The sequence below is a fragment of the Impatiens glandulifera genome, chromosome 5 (assembly GCF_907164915.1).
Source record: "Impatiens glandulifera chromosome 5, dImpGla2.1, whole genome shotgun sequence".
Taxonomy (NCBI): domain Eukaryota; kingdom Viridiplantae; phylum Streptophyta; class Magnoliopsida; order Ericales; family Balsaminaceae; genus Impatiens; species Impatiens glandulifera.
In genome coordinates, this window is record NC_061866.1 from 44,251,132 (window position 1) to 44,268,852 (window position 17,721).

Below are 17,721 nucleotides of genomic sequence, written 5' to 3' on the forward strand. Positions count from 1 at the left end.
TGAAAGAACCCATTGCTTTCAAGTTGAATCTGTCCATTTATTAAATGTTCATACCATTGACTTATTTAAATACTTTTTTATTATTAAAATAAAAAAATTAATCTCAAACACCATTCTAATACGCCTTGTTCGGTTTAGTTTGGGTTATTTAAATAATTAACTCACTCAAACATCATTTCACTCCCTCTCTAATTAATTAGATCGCTCAATTTATTGCTCAAAATAAAAGAAAAAAAATATTTTAAATTATTATTTATTATTTTATTTTTATATATCAATATCTTTTAAATAATTTTACCAAAAATATTTTTATCTCTTTAAAATTAAAATTACCGTCCATTATTATGTACTTTTCCAGGTTAGTGTAATAACTCAAATAAAAAAAATAATCTCTAATTCATGGTTATAACTAAAAGTGTCATATTTTTGTAAACTAATAAGTTTTAAACATTTCAATTCATGAAATTGTTCACAATAATAATATCTTTGATGAAAAAAAAATTAAATTTATTTAATAAATTATTTTTTTCAAATTTTTCATTCAAATATTAATTTAGAACTTTATTTGTATAGTATTTATTTATTTCTTTTTTCAAAATGGTCAGGTATATTTATTCAATAACTTATCGAACTTGTAAGTATTTGAGAAAAATAATTAATTCACCGACCAACTTCATTGATATTCTAGAACAAATATCAAAAAAACGTCATAATAATAACATTATGAATTATACGCATCGAACGTCTATGATCATCTAAGGTTCTACGATTTCTCTCAAACCAAATTCATCACTAAAAAATAATTTGGATAGTAACCCAAATATGTAGATCTATCATATTATTCGCATTAAATCAAACTTTTAGCAACTATCTAAATATTCGAATATTACCCAATGAATCACATTAATATTTTACAAAAATAAGATTTAAAATATTAATCACCATTTGAAAATACAAAATAAGTGAGTTGTCGATTCAACCTTATATTTATATTGACACATATGTCAACAACTTATCGTAATATTATATTTTTACATTCACATTATAATTCATTAACAAATTCTACTAACTTTAAATCTCACATTCAAACTCATAACAAATTTGGTGCGTTTAGACTATAACAAAGTCCACACTGCAGTAAAAGCAACAACAATATATTCAGAAATCCATAACGCAGCGTCCGATATCAAAAGAACCCAAATCTATTATTTGCCGGCTCCTGTACGGGTGAATAATACCCGTAACCCGGTCGAACCGAGTAACCATAAAATCCATAACCCTGTAGAACCGGTGACGGTTGATATATATACGGTTCAACCTTCGGGTACAATTTACCCGCCGCAGGATACGGGTCGGCCGTTGGAATTACAGGGCAATATTCGCCGGAACCGGAACAAGCAACGGGATACGCCGTCACCGGCTCCTTAACCGTGGCCGCAATGCGTTTTTCAGCCCATTGATAGAAAATCTTAGCGCCGGTCTTAACAAGGGAGTGAATATATAAACATGTTTTTGTCATGAGTCTTGACCAGGCTTCAAGACGTGTTAAGGTAAGTAACTATGGTTAGGAAATTTTATTGAGAGTGTGACATGCTATTTTGTTCATTTTTCTTCTAAGTAAAAAAATAAATAAATTTCATTTTCAATATATGTAATGAATGGCGTTTGAAAATGATTTGGTTAGGACTTACATGTTGCATGACACCAAATTCATGTTTTAATTATATCATTCATTATTAGGCATTGTAATTCATAAAATTCAAATTCATATTTTCTTAAGATATAAGACATGCTCAGCATGACAAATCATGTACCTAGTGGCTAGTGCCATCTCATTTGATCTGGGTTTGTTTTGAATTTTTTAACTAACTTTTTTGAATTTTATATCTTAAATTTGAAGTGAGTATAAAACGGGTAAATCACAAAATTAGATATGTAATTTTTATAACTTACTATTTTTTTAATATATTATAAAAATTCATTTTAACTAACTTTTTTTAAAATAAATTATTATATTTAGGAAAATAATAATCGAGAAAGATGAATTGTAATAATAAGTTAGTTTGTGATATATATATATATATATATATATATATATATATATATATATATATATATATATATATATATATTAAGATTTTAAAAGAATTTTATTGAAATTATTATTATTTATATATTGTTTATAACTTCATTTATATCTAATTCATGTAACTTATGAATTTTCTACTTAATTTTGTAATGTTATTTATTTGAATTATTTGAAAATTTTAATTTGTTGTTCGAAGTTTGATCAAGCTCTATGTGGTATGTGGTTAGAGTCATCAATTTGGGTTAAGCTCGTTGGGTTGGTCCGTCCCGCCAAACAATTTAGACGGATTGAGTTGAAATATTAGCAACCCATTTGGAAGTGGGCCTACACGGGTCAGTCTATTCGGGTCGCGGGCTTAGGCGGGTCGGGCTTAGGCTTAGGGTTGGCAAAAAAATTCTAATCTGATTTATAGCATTATAGGCCTATGTCATTATGCCGCATAGCCCTAGTTTTTTTCTCTCCTAGGCAGCAGTGTAGTAGCAGTATATACTCAATATTTCGTTCATCGGTCGCCCGTTACTTATTTGTTCCACATTTCTTCTCTCTGTTCTCGTTTTCAAGGGTTCGTGGATTTAAACTTGGTTTCAGACTGCAACATTCAATACTCAATACTTCGCTAATTATCCGCCGACAACTTATTTGTTCTACCTTTCTTCTCTTCATTCTCGCCTTCAAGGGTTTGTGAATTCAAATTTGGTTCTAGTTCCAAAAGCTTCACACTGAAAGTCTGAAACTTAATATTTTATTAAATAACAGATTTATTTTTGAAATGGACTCCTCTCAAAATTAATGTATTAATTTGGATGTTGATGAATTTGAAAGTGATAAGCATGATGAAATGTCATCTAAAAAGTCTATGGAATATTCTGATATTTGGATGTATTTTAAGAAATATGTAACGATAAACAAGACTCTTGTTTGGTGTGTATTATGATCATGTTCTTGAACTCTTATTTTTTACAAATATTAATGATTTTTATTTATTTTTATTTGTAATGAAACAACCTGCGGACTGGTCTGTCTAACCCGTAACCCATATTGGGTTGAGTTGGAGATTTTCAGCCCGCCAAGATGGTAGGTCGACCCATCGTCGACCCGTCAAACGATGAGTTTGGGTGGGTAAGTCCGCCCCGCTATGGGTTGGCCCGTCTGAACTCTCCATGGCTAACTTTAGATAACTTTGGATACACATTTTCTTTAGTGCACTTTTTTAAATTTGTTTTTCTATTTTATTTTCTTTGCCGTTATTTGTTTCTCATCTTATCTTAATGATTTTTAATACTTTTAATATAATATATATTTAAAAAGCAAAGGCATAACCTTACTTAAAATTTTAGATTATATAAGTCTTTGTTACATGTTACATGCTTATAGATAATCTTTAACAAAAACGTTCACTTAATTTATAAAGATTAATTAAAATATATATATATATATATATATTATTCAAATTATTGTCAGTTACGTTTTCTCAATTAAGAAATGTTCAAAATTTGTGTGTACTTTTAAACGTTATTTTGATGGACTAATATTAAGTTAAAGTTAAATTTGTTTTGAATGAGAAATCTAATATATTTTTTTAATTTAACCCACTAATATAACTTAAATAATAAGAGTACTGAAGAGTTCTTTTTAAGAAAAAAAAAGTAAAAAAAAAAAATTATTTACAATAATAAAGCTTGTTGAAAACTAGGACAAAATAATATTAAGTAACTTAAGAAAATTTTCTTAAAAATGGAACACATAAATTGTTTGACCGTGAGGCCCGGACACACAAAAAAAAAAAACAAATATAATGTAACTCTCCTTATATTGAATTTTAGACCATAATAAATATTATTATATTATTTAATTAATTAGACTATATTACTTTTTTTAATTATATTACGTTTTAATCTAGAAAGTAGCATTACATATTTACATACCGATTGTCATTATTTTCGCATAGGGCTACAAATGAGCTGAGTCGAGTTCAAGTGAGTTCGACTCGATTAAATATTTATTAGTTCGGTTCGAACTCGAACAGATTTATAAATTTGAGCGCGAGCTCGACTATTTACCTATAAGCTCGACTCATGACCTTGACTAAAATTAAATTTTCAAACTCGAGCTCGAATTTGAGCTCAAACTCAAATCAAAGTTATTTTTAAAACAAAAATATCAAACTTTCATACATATTTAACGAAAAAAATAGTTGAGTAATTTGAGTTTACTAATTTTCGAATTAAATAATATGAAATAAAGTGGAGAAATATGAAAAATCGCATGAATAAGTGAGAGAAATGATAAAAAAAAATAGTACTTATGAATGAATAGGACCCAAGATTTAGGACCTTGTCTTTCCTTTCTTTGTTATATATTTATACAGAATTTTTAAAATTGAATATTTTATCACATAATTGAAATGTAAGTCAAAAAAATATTTTAAAAATTTTAAATAAATATTATAGTAAAATGATGAAAAATATAAGAAAAAAATAAGTAATACTAACGTGATATACATAAAATCAATTAAATATATATATATATATATATATATATATAATTAAATTGACTATTATACCAATTAAAAACATAAGAATTAAAAAAAAATAAAAAAAAGAATTTACCTCTTTAAGAAAATATTTGTTTGTAATATGAGTTGTGGAAGAAATTAAAAATAAAGTCAATAGTTTCGATTATAATTTATAAAAGAATTTAAATTTCTATACCTAATATACTTGTGAAGATATGGATTTTTAATTTTATATATAATATTATATATATATATATATATATTAATTTAAAATTAAACAAATATTTTTTTCTTTAAGTTAATGAAAATGGAAATACTGTAAATAAATGAAAGAAATTGTAAAAAAATTATGACAAAAATATATTATATGATGGTTAGAATATATTCTGACAATAATATAATATATTCTAACAAACGGATTAAAGAATTAAGGTTTTGAATTTTGAATTTTGAATTTTGAAGCCATTACATAATGTGAACACATTAAATTTGAGAGTAAATAAAAAATATTTGTTTTAGATTTTAAGTTTTAATATTAATAAAATAAATATAATATTTAGTATCAGGTTCGAAAAATCTCGATAAACTATCAAAAAAAAAAAAAAAAAAAGTATTATATAAACTTGAGTTCGCTCAAGTTGAACTTTGACCAATCTCGTTTACGAGTAACTTAACTCATTTGTAACCCTACTTTTGTCTCCATTTAAAAAAAAAAATTATGTGTCACAAAAATTTATAATAAGTTAGATAAAAAATAATAATAATTTTTGTAGAAATGGTGAAATATTGTTTGGGTTCGAAATAATGAAGACCCTTAGTTGAGTTTGGGACAAAAGAAGAGTATTTTATCTTTATTTCTTTTTCTTTATTTGTATTATACAATGACTTTGTACAAAAGCAAAATAATAAATAATAAGAAAAGATGAATGGTTCTCTTTATATATCAAGTTGGAGTGCATTTGTGCTTTCTTTTTATTACTCTTTGTTTCAAATGAATGAAAAATATATTCTTGATCAAAAGAAACTAAAGCAAAAATACAAATTAGGTTAAAGTCTTAAAAAAAATACAAAAACTTACTATTACCAATGATTTCGAGTACCCTCATCTTTGGACTGCCCTAGTAAAAAACAAATATCTCACATCCTTCATATATAATAACTTATACACATATATAAATTATAGTTTGTTGTTTAAATTTAAAAAATATATGAATAAATAAATAAAACAATGGCTTACAAAATATATATTAACAAGTGTTTTTAATAAATTTTAAGGTTTGTTTTTGCTATCTTTAAAATGAGTCTATCTTACCTCATGGATTTGCTGGGTTTACTTAAGTAGACTCTGATTCCGAGTTTACCAAAAGAGTTATAAGTTATTTAAAATAATTTTAATATATATATATATATAAATATATAATTTGTAAAATCATTTCATCCTTAACATATATTTATTTGAGTTCAAAATAATATGATAAAAGGGGTCATGATTATATACTTTTATAAAACCTTTCTCTACTATTTTTTCTCACATATAAACTTATCCCTCAACAAGAAAAGCAAAATTTACTACTTTTGATATAAAAAAAGGTGAACATGGAGATATGGTTTGCCTTTGGATGAATAAGCTAAACCATTGAGAGATCTTTTTTTTATTGAAAAGGGCCAATAAGATATCTTGAAATTGTCCAAAAATAACCTAATATAAAAACAAGCCTAAAAACACAACCAATTGGTTTTGTTTGGATAATCAATATCTTATATAAAATTAGATTAGTTATTAATTATTTAAATTAGAAAAACATTAAATATATAACATAACATATGTAAATAGATAATAATTAGTATTTGATTAATAAAAATTCAATGGTGAGATACTAAATTATTTGAGAAATAATTTAGATCCAACAAGGCCTACTTGTGTTTTCAACCACTAATTGAAAAGTCTTATAAATCCACTTTTACTTTTCTAAAGTTTGTTTTTTCTTTAGAACTTTTTTTTTTCTTGTTTATTCAAGTGTTTATTAATGCTATTTACAATGTAACTAATTCTCTACAATGAAAATATAATATCTAAATCATATAATTATTTTAAACATTTTTTATTCAATCTCATGCATCATAAAAAAAAATTATTTTATTTTTATGACTAGGAAAATAAAAAGATAAATAATAATTCAAGCCTTTTATAACAAATAATATATATCATGACTTAAAAATAATATTTATATAAAATAAATATAAAAGATTTAGGTAGTGTTTATACCTTAATTTATCACTTAATTTAATATATTATACCTAATAATCGTATTTTTATAATCACTTATACTTATAGATTTAAATAAAAATAAAAAATTAACCTAACAAATTTATTTTAAAAGTTTACTTTAACAAAAAAATATCATTTTAATCTTGTAAATTTAATGGAATTCCTAATATATATAAAGTGTATTACCATTCTACAAATAAAACCAACTTTCTTTTTTTTAATCATAATTTATCAAATTTTGAATGTTACAAGATTAATTTCAAATAAATTAATTTTAAATATTATTTAAAAAATAAAAATATAATTATAAAATATTTAAAAAAAGTAAAGACTTTAAATATATATATATGGTAAGTTAATCACCCTCTCCTTTATATATATATATATATATATATATATATATATATATATATTAATTATTAAGTTAATAAAATTATTAATATATATATAACGTTGGATTATTTTTTTATAGGTTTATTATAACAAATTTTGTTCTCTTTAATCATAATTTATTAAATTTTTAATGTTAATAAATTAAATTTTAAAGATATTAATTTCAAACATTACTTAAAAAATAAAAATGTAATTTATCAATATTTATTTTAATTATTTTTTATTTAATATATTAAATTATATAATTTAATATATGAAGTTTATTAAATAATATAATTAATATATACGAGGATATAATAGGTTTGATGTATTTTTTAAAATATTATTAAATTAATTTAAATATTAAATTCTTAAATTTTATATGTTTTTATTTGAATAATTCAATTTTTATTTTTTTAATATTTAAATTATAAAATACTTAAAATTCAGTGTATCTTAATTAGATTCGAATTAAGAAACCAAATATATTTATAATCCAAATAATAAAATATTTTGATATAAAATAAAATAAAAGAATTTGGATGAAAATATTAATTGTTACGTGTACACTGCAGAACCGTAGAAAGTGATAACGATCTGTCTTCTTCTTCTTTCTTGGGTTTAAAGAGAGATTCTTCTTCTTGGTTTTGGTTGTTCGGAGTTTGAATCGGCGACGACAAACAAAACCCATCATCACTACCCCTTTTTTAACCCATCAAACGGTCAATGGCGGCTTGTATTCTTCTCCTTTTCTCAGGTAAGAAAGAAAGTCTATAACTTTATGCATATGGAATAAAAGATTTCACCGAGAGAGAACCCTAGTTTATGTTTTTGGTGATCGTTTGTTCGTTCGTTCGTCTTAACTGATCCTGTTTCAAGGAGATTATATATATATAGGTGTTGGATTTAATTGTAGGAGGTAGGAGAACCTGACCTGGGGGCGGCTAGTTCATGGGAGAGATGGAAGAGCCTGGGCAGATGAAGAGAGCTCTAATTAACTCTACTGCTGGGGCATTATCTGGAGCAATTTCAAGAACTGTAACATCACCACTTGATGTTATTAAGATCCGGTTCCAGGTTAATACTTCAATTCACTTGATCATAACCCCTTCTTCTTCTTCTTCAAGTATACAATTTTAACATCTGGGGAAAATTAAATTATGTTACTAACTTTTGAATCCAAAATTGGGATTACCATGGTTATAAAAAACTATTTTATTGGTAGTTTTCTCTGTGGGTTTTGGAATATGGGTTATAACCTGTTTAATGGGGGAGGACTTAGTTTTCAATTCATTCTTTTGTGGTCTAGATAGAGGAACAAGATGGATGTTTTTTTTTTTTTTTAAATTCTCTCTTAGTATTTTGTCATACATTTTCTTGAAGATTGTAGGTTCATAGTCCTTTAGTTGGATGGTGGAAGGTGATTAGGTTTTACTTTCCAAAAAGCTTTCAAGTTTACCTTTACTTTTCAAGCGATGATCTTTTTTCTACATGTTGAATAGAGCAGGATATGATTTCATGTCTGTCTGTGTTTGTTTGTATGCCTTGTTTTCTCATGAGTAAAACTATGAATAAGAGACTGAAAATACATCAAGTAAAGCTTAACATAGTCGTTTTCACATCTGTGGGCAGGTTCAATTGGAACCAACTACTACACAAGTTTTGCTACATAAGAATATATTTGGGCCTTCAAAGTACACTGGAATGGTACAAGCATCTAAGGATATCTTCAAGGAGGAAGGGTTGCGGGTATAGTTTTTATACTGTATGGTTTACATTGATAAGATGTTGATTTATATGTCTAAAATTGTTTGTTTCATTGGTTTCGAATAAGAATGCAACTAATGTGTCAGTAATGCTATTAGCTCCTTCCTATTTATTACAATGTCTAAAAGACGTATAGTACTTGGGTTTTAACCTTTACATGGCAAAAAATTAAGGAACTTTGCCTTCGAACAACTCAATACATACTTTGTAGAAAAAGATGATGTAGACTTTTGTAAAGAATTGATTTTTTTCTTCATATACAGACATAAACTAATACAAGGAGAGTACACAACCTCCAACTACTTGGAGTAAATGGCTCTTGGAAAGATATAAGTGTGTATTGTAAAGGTGTATCTCAATAGGCCTAGGTTGATATTTCTGCACATGAAACGTAAAAACAAAATGGGATAGAGGGTTATTTTTCTACCTGTATGTATATTGAAGGGTTTGCATCAAATGTAATAGACAGACGTAGGAAGATGTCTGTTGGGCCATGATAGACACTTAATAAGAATCTTAAAGCATAGATGGATATGTTATTTGTGTGTCCTTGTCAAAATCCATCTAGTTACTAAACTGGAATGGCTTTCGTATGTAATCACTTACAGAATCTTTCATCAAGCAACATAATCACTTCATGTATTTACAAGAATTTGATATCATGATGTTGTATTTAAGTGAGGGGAAAATTACAGGGCTTTTGGCGTGGCAATGTCCCAGCACTACTCATGGTTATGCCCTATACTGCTATACAATTTACCGTATTACACAAACTGAAGACCTTTGCAGCTGGTTCTTCTAAGACTGGTAAGTTATAATATCAAGGCAGACCACAATATTTTTATAATTTATTGAAGTGGATTACTTATTTGACTTTTGAAATAATGATGTGATCTCATTGTACTTAAACATCATACATTACTAGTCATTGGCGGTTTTTTAGTTCTGAATCTCATCAGCCCATTTATTTCGTGCTGCCTAATGTATTTTGTGTTTTTTTATTCAGCGGATCATATCCATATAAGTCCATACATTTCTTATATCAGTGGAGCATTAGCAGGTTGTGCAGCTACTGTTGGGTCTTATCCGTTTGACCTTTTACGCACAATTTTGGCTTCACAGGGTGAACCAAAGGTATAAAAGGGTTGTAACTAAGGAATTTAACATATTCTGGCAGTATTTATATGTTGGATGGATCATAGGGGTAAGGCCTGAGCTTTTATTCTTATTTAAGTGACATGCACTAACTATGCAGGTGTATCCAAATATGAGATCCGCATCCATTGACATCGTAAAAGTTCGTGGCTTTCAAGGACTTTATGCTGGGTTATCACCAACACTAGTTGAAATAGTTCCTTATGCTGGACTGCAATTTGGGACTTATGACACATTTAAAAGGTGGGCAATGGTAAGCTTCTTTCTGCTTGTCTTTTACTAGATAGGCACCTTACAAATTATACTTTCTGTTTGAAGTGGTGATATTAAATTCTAGCACTTATATGTTCATTATTATAGGCTTGGAACCATAAGAAATCCTTAGATGCCCATGCAGCAGGTGATTCTATTTCAAGCTTCCAGCTTTTTCTTTGTGGTCTAGCAGCTGGTACATGTGCTAAAGCTGTTTGTCATCCTCTCGATGTGGTCAAAAAGCGATTTCAGGTAGAACAAAATGGCTTCTCAAACTTAAATTATACAAATATTTTCTATGCTCCCTTCAAAGTCCAATACTTGTTATGCAAATGTAGATTGAAGGGCTGCCAAGACATCCAAGATATGGAGCTCGAGTTGAGCGACGAGCATACGTGAACATGTACGATGCTATCTGCCAAATATTGAAGAAAGAAGGTTGGCATGGTCTTTACAAGGGCATTGTTCCTTCCATTATTAAGGCTGCGCCAGCTGGCGCAGTAACGTTTGTTGCTTACGAAATAATGTCTGATTGGTTGGAATCCATTTTTACTTAAACCCCCAACCTAATTTTGCTTTCTTTTTGCCAAGGAGTGTGTTATTCTTTTACTTCATCAATATTAATTTATCCATATTCTTTCTGCATACTGTATCAATAGTCTAGCTTAGCTTAGATTGTGTTCAAACATTTTTAAGCTGTTTTGTCTGAATAATGTTTACATATTTAAATGGCAAAGCATTAATTAGTCATTTCTCTTTGCCTTGTTTAATTTTTGCATTTGTGTTCAATTTTTTTGTATTGGTAGATTGGAAGAGTAAATTTTTGTAATAATTATTGTAAACCCTAGAATAACTCAATCATGATGGCAATGGATACCTACCCTATTAGGTACCTGGCCTACTTTTTGGTGCTCAGGTTGGCTGAAATATTAACTTTTTCATTAATTCATGTTCAAATGAAAGAAAAATGGTGAAACATTCACATTTAGTTTAGTTCATATGATTTTTTTTCTACATGAAAAAAAAAATTAAAAGATCTAAACTAAGGAATAGAGTAACAAAGCAATCCAAAGGAAAAATGAAGAGGGTGAATAACATATTTCCTCTTCATCAATGTAGTAACTATTTTGTGATCATAGGTTTGAGATAAATTGATGAAATTTTCAATCTCGAGGACTACTTTCGTTTAAGGCAAAGAATTTTCTCGAAACTCCACCGTTTGAACACGAGCCAGCATCTTCCAGTTCTACATTTTTGTCGGCATTTCCTATATTGTTAGAATTTTGTTTTTTCGGACGAGCTGCTGCTGCTTTACTATCCTTTTTTTTGCTGTTAACAGTCAAAAACCCATTTGCCAGGGCTTCCAATGATCTCATGGTAGGATTCCTGTTTCTTGTTCCATGTCTCCTGGAATTGGTGTTGTTTTGCTCCTCGGTTATGTTGGTAGTAGTAGTAATAACATCAGTAGTGTCCTTTTTTATTTCACCACATTGTTGTTCTATACTATTTTCTTTGATTGTCGTAATAACTACCTCGTTGGTCCCACAATCGAGCAGCGGAGGCGGTTGAGCGACATTCAGATCTATAAACACCTTTGATGTTTCACCATTCTCTAGAGAATTCGCAGGAAGATGAATTTTGTTGTTGTCTAGTTCCATTCCTCGGTTATTACATGAAGTTAGCTTCTTGCGTTTTCTCACTTTGCCTATTTTTCTATCCGAGTTGCCTTCCTTTGGCTGATTGGAGCGTTTCTTTGGTTGGATTAAGGAAGTCTCTTCGTGCTTTTTCTTTCCGGTTTTGGAACTATTGGTGTCAGCAGAGTTCGTGTCTTCAGACGATATGCCAGAAGATTCCTCATCGGTTCTCAATTCTCTAACCTTGAACGGCTTGCCATGGGCCATACTCGTGTCTACAACCATGAACTTCATTGTTTCCACGTTCTGGCTCATTAACCGGGGCTGAAGGTAACAGCGATGTTCCTTATCAGGTAAATCATTATTTTTTCGGTTGTTTTCATCTATTTCATCGTCGAGATCGATAAGGGTGGGGTCGGATGCGACTTTGTTCAAGACATCGGTTATACAATCGAAGTAATCGTTTCCTTTTACCAAACTCCTCCTAGAGAATTTCATTATCCCGGGCATGAGAAACACCAACGTGTTCTTAAACGTGGCTGCATAATTGTAATCTTTAGGCTGCTCCGATTGCCAACCCCTTGCAAGCAAACGAGGCCAAACCGATTCCCAAAACAAATCATTAGTTTTAGCCTTGCTTAGCCGAATATCCCCCGTTAAAAAATTGACAATTTCTGCAGGCGTGAGAGATGAACACGATTTTCCAAAAGGAGCAGTAGCCTCCGAGCGATTGTTATTATAGCTATTGGACTTTGATGGTTCGAGTGAAGTTCTAGTCAAGTCTTGCTTACCTTTACCGATCCCAACTGCTTCCACGAGGTTTTTCATTCCAACAGTAGATTTCAAGATCGTGATATATTCCTCCAACGAAGATTTCCCTTCCGAGCATGATTTCGAGACCTGACAACCCATTTTTTTCATGAGATTTTCAGTTAAATGAAGAAAAAAATGATGTTTTCAGCAAAAATATGAACTAGAAGCTATACCTGTGACAGTCTATTCCGGTCTTCTTCTGAAACAAACGCAGATAAACGTGATAACAATTCTTGTTGCCTAAAACCGGAGAAAATCCGATGGCCTTGTACAAACTTTCTAGTCCTTGTTTTGCGACCTTCTGACCATCTTCGATAGCCATTAGACCTGTAGAATTTCCCATAATAAAAGGAAAGAATGGTACCCATTGTTTTATTCTCAACTAATCTCTTAACCTGAACCAGATTCTTCCCAAATACATATAACCCTAGAATAAAACCCGCTTCTTCAACATCATTCAAAGAATCACCAGCTTCCCCAGGAACAAGACAACAATTTTCCATTTTCCTGTCTGTTTCTTTCACATTAACACCCTCTTGAATATGCTTACCCATGTTCTTATCATCATCAATCCACATAACCGAAACAGGAAGACCCACTAAAAAATCAGAAGGAACAAGATTGGACTTGAAATCTTCCTTAATTGGGTTCTTCACATAAGAATCATACTCAAAATCTGAAAGTAGAGACGGAATTTCAACTTGATAATTGTCACCAACTCGAGGAGATATCCTAGGATCCCCAAACAGATAATGTTCTTCCTCAGATAATACATGTGTAGTCGATTCCATTTCACAATGACCATTTGAATCAATTCCTTTCAAATGCGTCTGTCAACAAATGAACAAAACCACAGCACAGCAGCTTTCATTCATCAAATTCAAATCAAGACTCAAAAACACAACAAGCAGATCTGTTTATGAACCATTAATGAAATGGGGAAAAACATAAATCTTTTTTAGATTACAGACAACAAACAACTAAACCCAGAAATCATCCCATGTTAACAAATCCCTATGACCCAAATTTCAACAAATCGTCAAGTTCCATATGATCGTAACGAATTGAAAAGTAAACAAACAAGAACTATATACTCCATAGAGTGAATATAAAGAAAGAAAGAAAAGATGCATGATATGACATCACACACTAACCTTGTCCATGGAGATAAAGAAACAGAAATCCAAAGGGCTGGTAAGATTGGGTTAAGAGAGGAAATGGGTATCTTCATGTTTGAGAAGCCGATTAACGAGTTGCAGATGCAAAAGAAACAAGGCGTAAAACAGATAAACAAAAGGACGGGTACGTATAAAACACGTATCTTGACGTGTTTGTTTGTTTGTGAAATATTTGAAGAAGAAGAAGAAGAAGTGAGAGTACCTGTTCAGAAGAGCTGCGCTTTCATGGCTACTTTGAAGGGTTGAATTAGCGGAGGAAGGAAGGAGAGGTGTTCTAGAGAGAGAGAAAAAGAAAGATGTAGAGAGAGAAAATGAACTCTCTTTCTCGTTAGTCGCTGGCTCGCTGCCGTCTTAAGGACTCGGAAATATATATTACTATCTTTATTATTATTATTATTCATATAAAAAATATATATGTTTGATTTATTTGACCTAAAATTGGTTAATATTATAAAATGAAATGTACTATTTAAATATGCTTAGTCAAGTTAAATCTAGGGTTGGAGTTGAGTTTAGACTATAAAAGACATTGATCAATTTTCATGCAAATCTTTTTTTATTTAGATATTATTTAATGGAATATATTCTTTTATTTGTTAATCTAATCAAATATTTACCAATTAATTCACCTTCTCTTTCATGTATCTCATTCATAATAAAAACATAGAATTAAGAGCTTTATTATTATTATTATCAAATTTTGTTTTTAATTTGTTATGGTTACCTTTTTAATTATTTTAAAATATAATAAAAGAAAAAATGAATATAGTTGTTTGTATTTGATAGGAAATATATTAAGAGTTTTATAAAAAATAAAAATTTATAACTTTTTAAATCATAATAAAAAAACAATTATCAGTTTGTTTTAACAATTTAAACTATATTATTTTAACAATTATTTTTTATAAAAAAAAATAATAATGTACAAATTAACTCAAAAATTTTTACCCAATTAAAAAAATGCATAATTTATTAACATGAGGTCTTGAAATATTAAAATTTTGAAACCAACAATTTAGAATATTGGAATTTGCTTGAACAAAGTCATTGTTTATATTATTAATATAAGTTTTTATAGGATGAAATACTTAACTAAATATGTATAAAAAGAAATAAAATAGCTCAAGTAGACTGTAGTTAGTTTAAATTGTTAAAATGGCTCCATTCAATAAAATAATAATGTCAATGAGTTATTATTAAACATAAATGTTTTAATTGAAAATTCATATCAATTAATAGTGAATAGTAAATTTGAAGAAGGAAAATATTAAAATTTGAGCGACAACTAGGGTTCATTGGTCCCGCTGGGAGTTGTAGGCAAGGACCGTGGACCGTAGGATCTGATTTCCTACACGTGGCAGTTGATTGTAGTCCTACAACCTAGCAATTTACTAAAAGACCTTATTCGGTCTATGACCCGACCCGGTGGTTTTGACAAGTTTTAGTCCATTTTTTTATATACATTACAAACCACTTATAAACATTCTAAGGTAACTTTCAAGATTTTGAATCTCTCATAAACAACTTCTCAGGTGAGATTCAAGTTTAAAATATTTATCAATTCAACAAACAAAAATTATACCTAAGTATAAGTAAGAATTGAATTACTTCAAAAGGATACAAGGCCTAATCCATTCAAATACTGGAAGCGAATGATTTACGCCATTCTCATCTAACAATTGTCAAAGACCTTTTGAATCAAATCAAATAACTACAATATGCAAGTTACATTTAAATTACATAATAGGGCAGTGACATCATGAAACTTTATTAATCCGATTCAAAGTAGAAAATTCAAGTCCAAAACTTAATAACTGAATTCGCATATACAACCAGGGACGGACCCAGAATTTGTTACTGAAGTGGGCTTAACAAAAATTTAAGGGTGGATTAAAATAAAAAACAAGAAAATTTTAGATAAAACGGGTAAATAAAGATAAAATTTTATCATTTTTTTTAATAATTAAATAAATAAAATAGTGAATTCTATTGATTTTTTTTTAAAAATTAGTGGGTAATATCATATTTTAACCGTAAAAAAAAAATTGGGTTGAAGTTCACCCGAACCCTTACCTAGATCTGTCCCTGTATACAACTGCCAAGTATAAAAATCTTCAAACCCTAAGCGAATCGGCACATAATGATATTTCAAAATTAGTTCAACGATCAACTAGTCGGGCAGTGAAATATGTTCAAGTGAACCATGATGGTTGTATTCAAATTCTCAAACCTCCATCAACCTATAATCTTGCTAACAAGGTCTCGAGAGTAACCAAACAAAATGAGGAGTACACGATAACGTACACAGCACTTCAAGTGTAAAACAAACTCCAATGGAACCAAATTTTTGCTTTCTCAAAGTTATAGTTACGATCATTCTATTGAAGTTCATGTGTTATTATAATTGTATAGATATTGAACATAAAACAATTAATTTTTAAATAAATTTTTAACACTCAACTATTCTAATAATTTTTTAAAATAAAAAATTATTACTGAAAAATATAAATACATTATTTAGTATAAGAGAACTCTACCCAACAATTTCAATTGCTTGATAATAGTGTGAAAAATAGTTTAGAAACCTTCTAGAGGAGTTTTTATTATAAGATTTTCTTACACTCTATTATGACTATATGTTTTTATTATAAACATTAAAAAAAAAAACAAAGAACGTTAGCATGTTTTATTCTTAAATATTCAAATGTTCACGGATAGTTAACCAATAATAAATTTGCAAGATTCTTATTTCTTTTTAATATATAATTTCTTTTTAATATATATTTTAGGACTTATTGATCTAATATTAACTATAATTATATTTTTTTCAAATACATATAATATTTAAAATCATTATAAACATATAAACAATTGAGATAAATCATAAAATAAAAGTAGAAAAAATTGGGTCAACGTCACTAATTTATCCAACTAAAACATGTCGTTTAATAAAGAGCAATATTAGTTAATTACGGATGTACCCTCCTAGGTCGGCTAAGTCAGATTTTTTTTTTTAAATTTATTTATTTCCAACATACGAGCAAGTCCAAAAAAAAATGCTGTCGATTGAAAATGCGTTAAAGACCACGTGGGACCCGACTCTACTGGACGCCCGGATAAGGTAGCTGGATTCATTTTTAATTTTTGTTTATTTATTTTTATTAAGTTTCAATAAAAAAAATAAAAAATATAATTCTTTTATTACACCATCTTCTTAGCAATATAATATATTTTTATTTTTTATGAAAAAATTGGGAAATATAATTTTAATACAATTAAATATTAATTGAGTTATAATATATCCGTTTATATTTTATAAGAGAAACTATATATTTAGGTTTATGTATTTAATGGGTCAAGAGATATCATTATTATATTAGTGTCTGTCCTTCATATTTAAGATATCCAAATATATTTTATATGTAAATTCACATCCATATATTACAACCTAATTTAAAACATTTAGATTAACAAAGTGAAGTATTTTACAAATACAATGATTGAATAAATATTTGTTGAATCTATATATATTGTTATAATATTTTTACAAAATTAATTTGGAGTTATTAGTAATGTTTAATTAACCAATATGTTTTTTTATATATAGAAAACGATAAAATATCATTAAATAAAAAGACCTGAAAAATGTAAAGTATTACGAGAGCCTAAGATTCAAA

General features: G+C 28.5%; 2 protein-coding genes across 5 annotated transcripts; one reads left to right on the forward strand and one right to left on the reverse strand.

Moving 5' to 3' along the window:
* The first annotated feature begins 7,854 nt into the window (after nucleotides 1–7,854).
* LOC124938190 (mitochondrial thiamine diphosphate carrier 2-like) lies at nucleotides 7,855–11,189 on the forward strand. 2 transcript variants are annotated; one of them, XM_047478584.1, is made up of 8 exons: nucleotides 7,855–8,002; nucleotides 8,162–8,322; nucleotides 8,878–8,994; nucleotides 9,708–9,819; nucleotides 10,019–10,146; nucleotides 10,268–10,420; nucleotides 10,528–10,671; nucleotides 10,758–11,189. In XM_047478584.1, the coding sequence occupies exons 2-8, from the start codon at nucleotides 8,197–8,199 to the stop codon at nucleotides 10,974–10,976; spliced, it is 999 nt and encodes a 332-aa protein (XP_047334540.1). In that variant the 5' UTR covers nucleotides 7,855–8,002; nucleotides 8,162–8,196; the 3' UTR covers nucleotides 10,977–11,189. The 2 variants fall into 2 exon arrangements, with proteins under 2 accessions (XP_047334540.1, XP_047334541.1); XM_047478585.1 differs by having other exon boundaries at nucleotides 7,923–8,002; nucleotides 8,143–8,322.
* A 187-nt stretch (nucleotides 11,190–11,376) lies between these two features.
* Nucleotides 11,377–14,380, reverse strand: LOC124940286. Of its 3 annotated transcripts, XM_047480793.1 has the most exons (4): nucleotides 14,247–14,373; nucleotides 14,021–14,091; nucleotides 13,040–13,696; nucleotides 11,377–12,953 (listed from the first exon to the last, which is right to left on the reverse strand). In XM_047480793.1, the coding sequence occupies exons 2-4, from the start codon at nucleotides 14,027–14,029 to the stop codon at nucleotides 11,583–11,585; spliced, it is 2,037 nt and encodes a 678-aa protein (XP_047336749.1). In that variant the 5' UTR covers nucleotides 14,030–14,091; nucleotides 14,247–14,373; the 3' UTR covers nucleotides 11,377–11,582. The 3 variants fall into 3 exon arrangements, with proteins under 3 accessions (XP_047336749.1, XP_047336751.1, XP_047336750.1); XM_047480795.1 differs by lacking the exon at nucleotides 14,021–14,091 and having other exon boundaries at nucleotides 14,247–14,380; XM_047480794.1 differs by having other exon boundaries at nucleotides 14,021–14,373.
* Nucleotides 14,381–17,721: the final 3,341 nt, after the last annotated feature.

What these genes read in the sequence shown, in the direction of transcription:
- LOC124938190 (XM_047478584.1), top strand. Translation starts at nt 8,197, where the DNA reads ATGGGAGAGATGGAAGAGCCTGGGCAGATGAAGAGAGCTCTAATTAAC. An exon ending in TCAAGGAGGAAGGGTTGCGG is followed by an intron (nt 8,995 to 9,707) that starts GTATAGTTTTTA and finishes GGAAAATTACAG; the next exon opens with GGCTTTTGGCGTGGCAATGT. An exon ending in TGGTCAAAAAGCGATTTCAG is followed by an intron (nt 10,672 to 10,757) that starts GTAGAACAAAAT and finishes ATGCAAATGTAG; the next exon opens with ATTGAAGGGCTGCCAAGACA.
- LOC124940286 (XM_047480793.1), bottom strand. An exon ending in ACCGGAATAGACTGTCACAG is followed by an intron (nt 12,954 to 13,039) that starts GTATAGCTTCTA and finishes ATGGGTTGTCAG; the next exon opens with GTCTCGAAATCATGCTCGGA.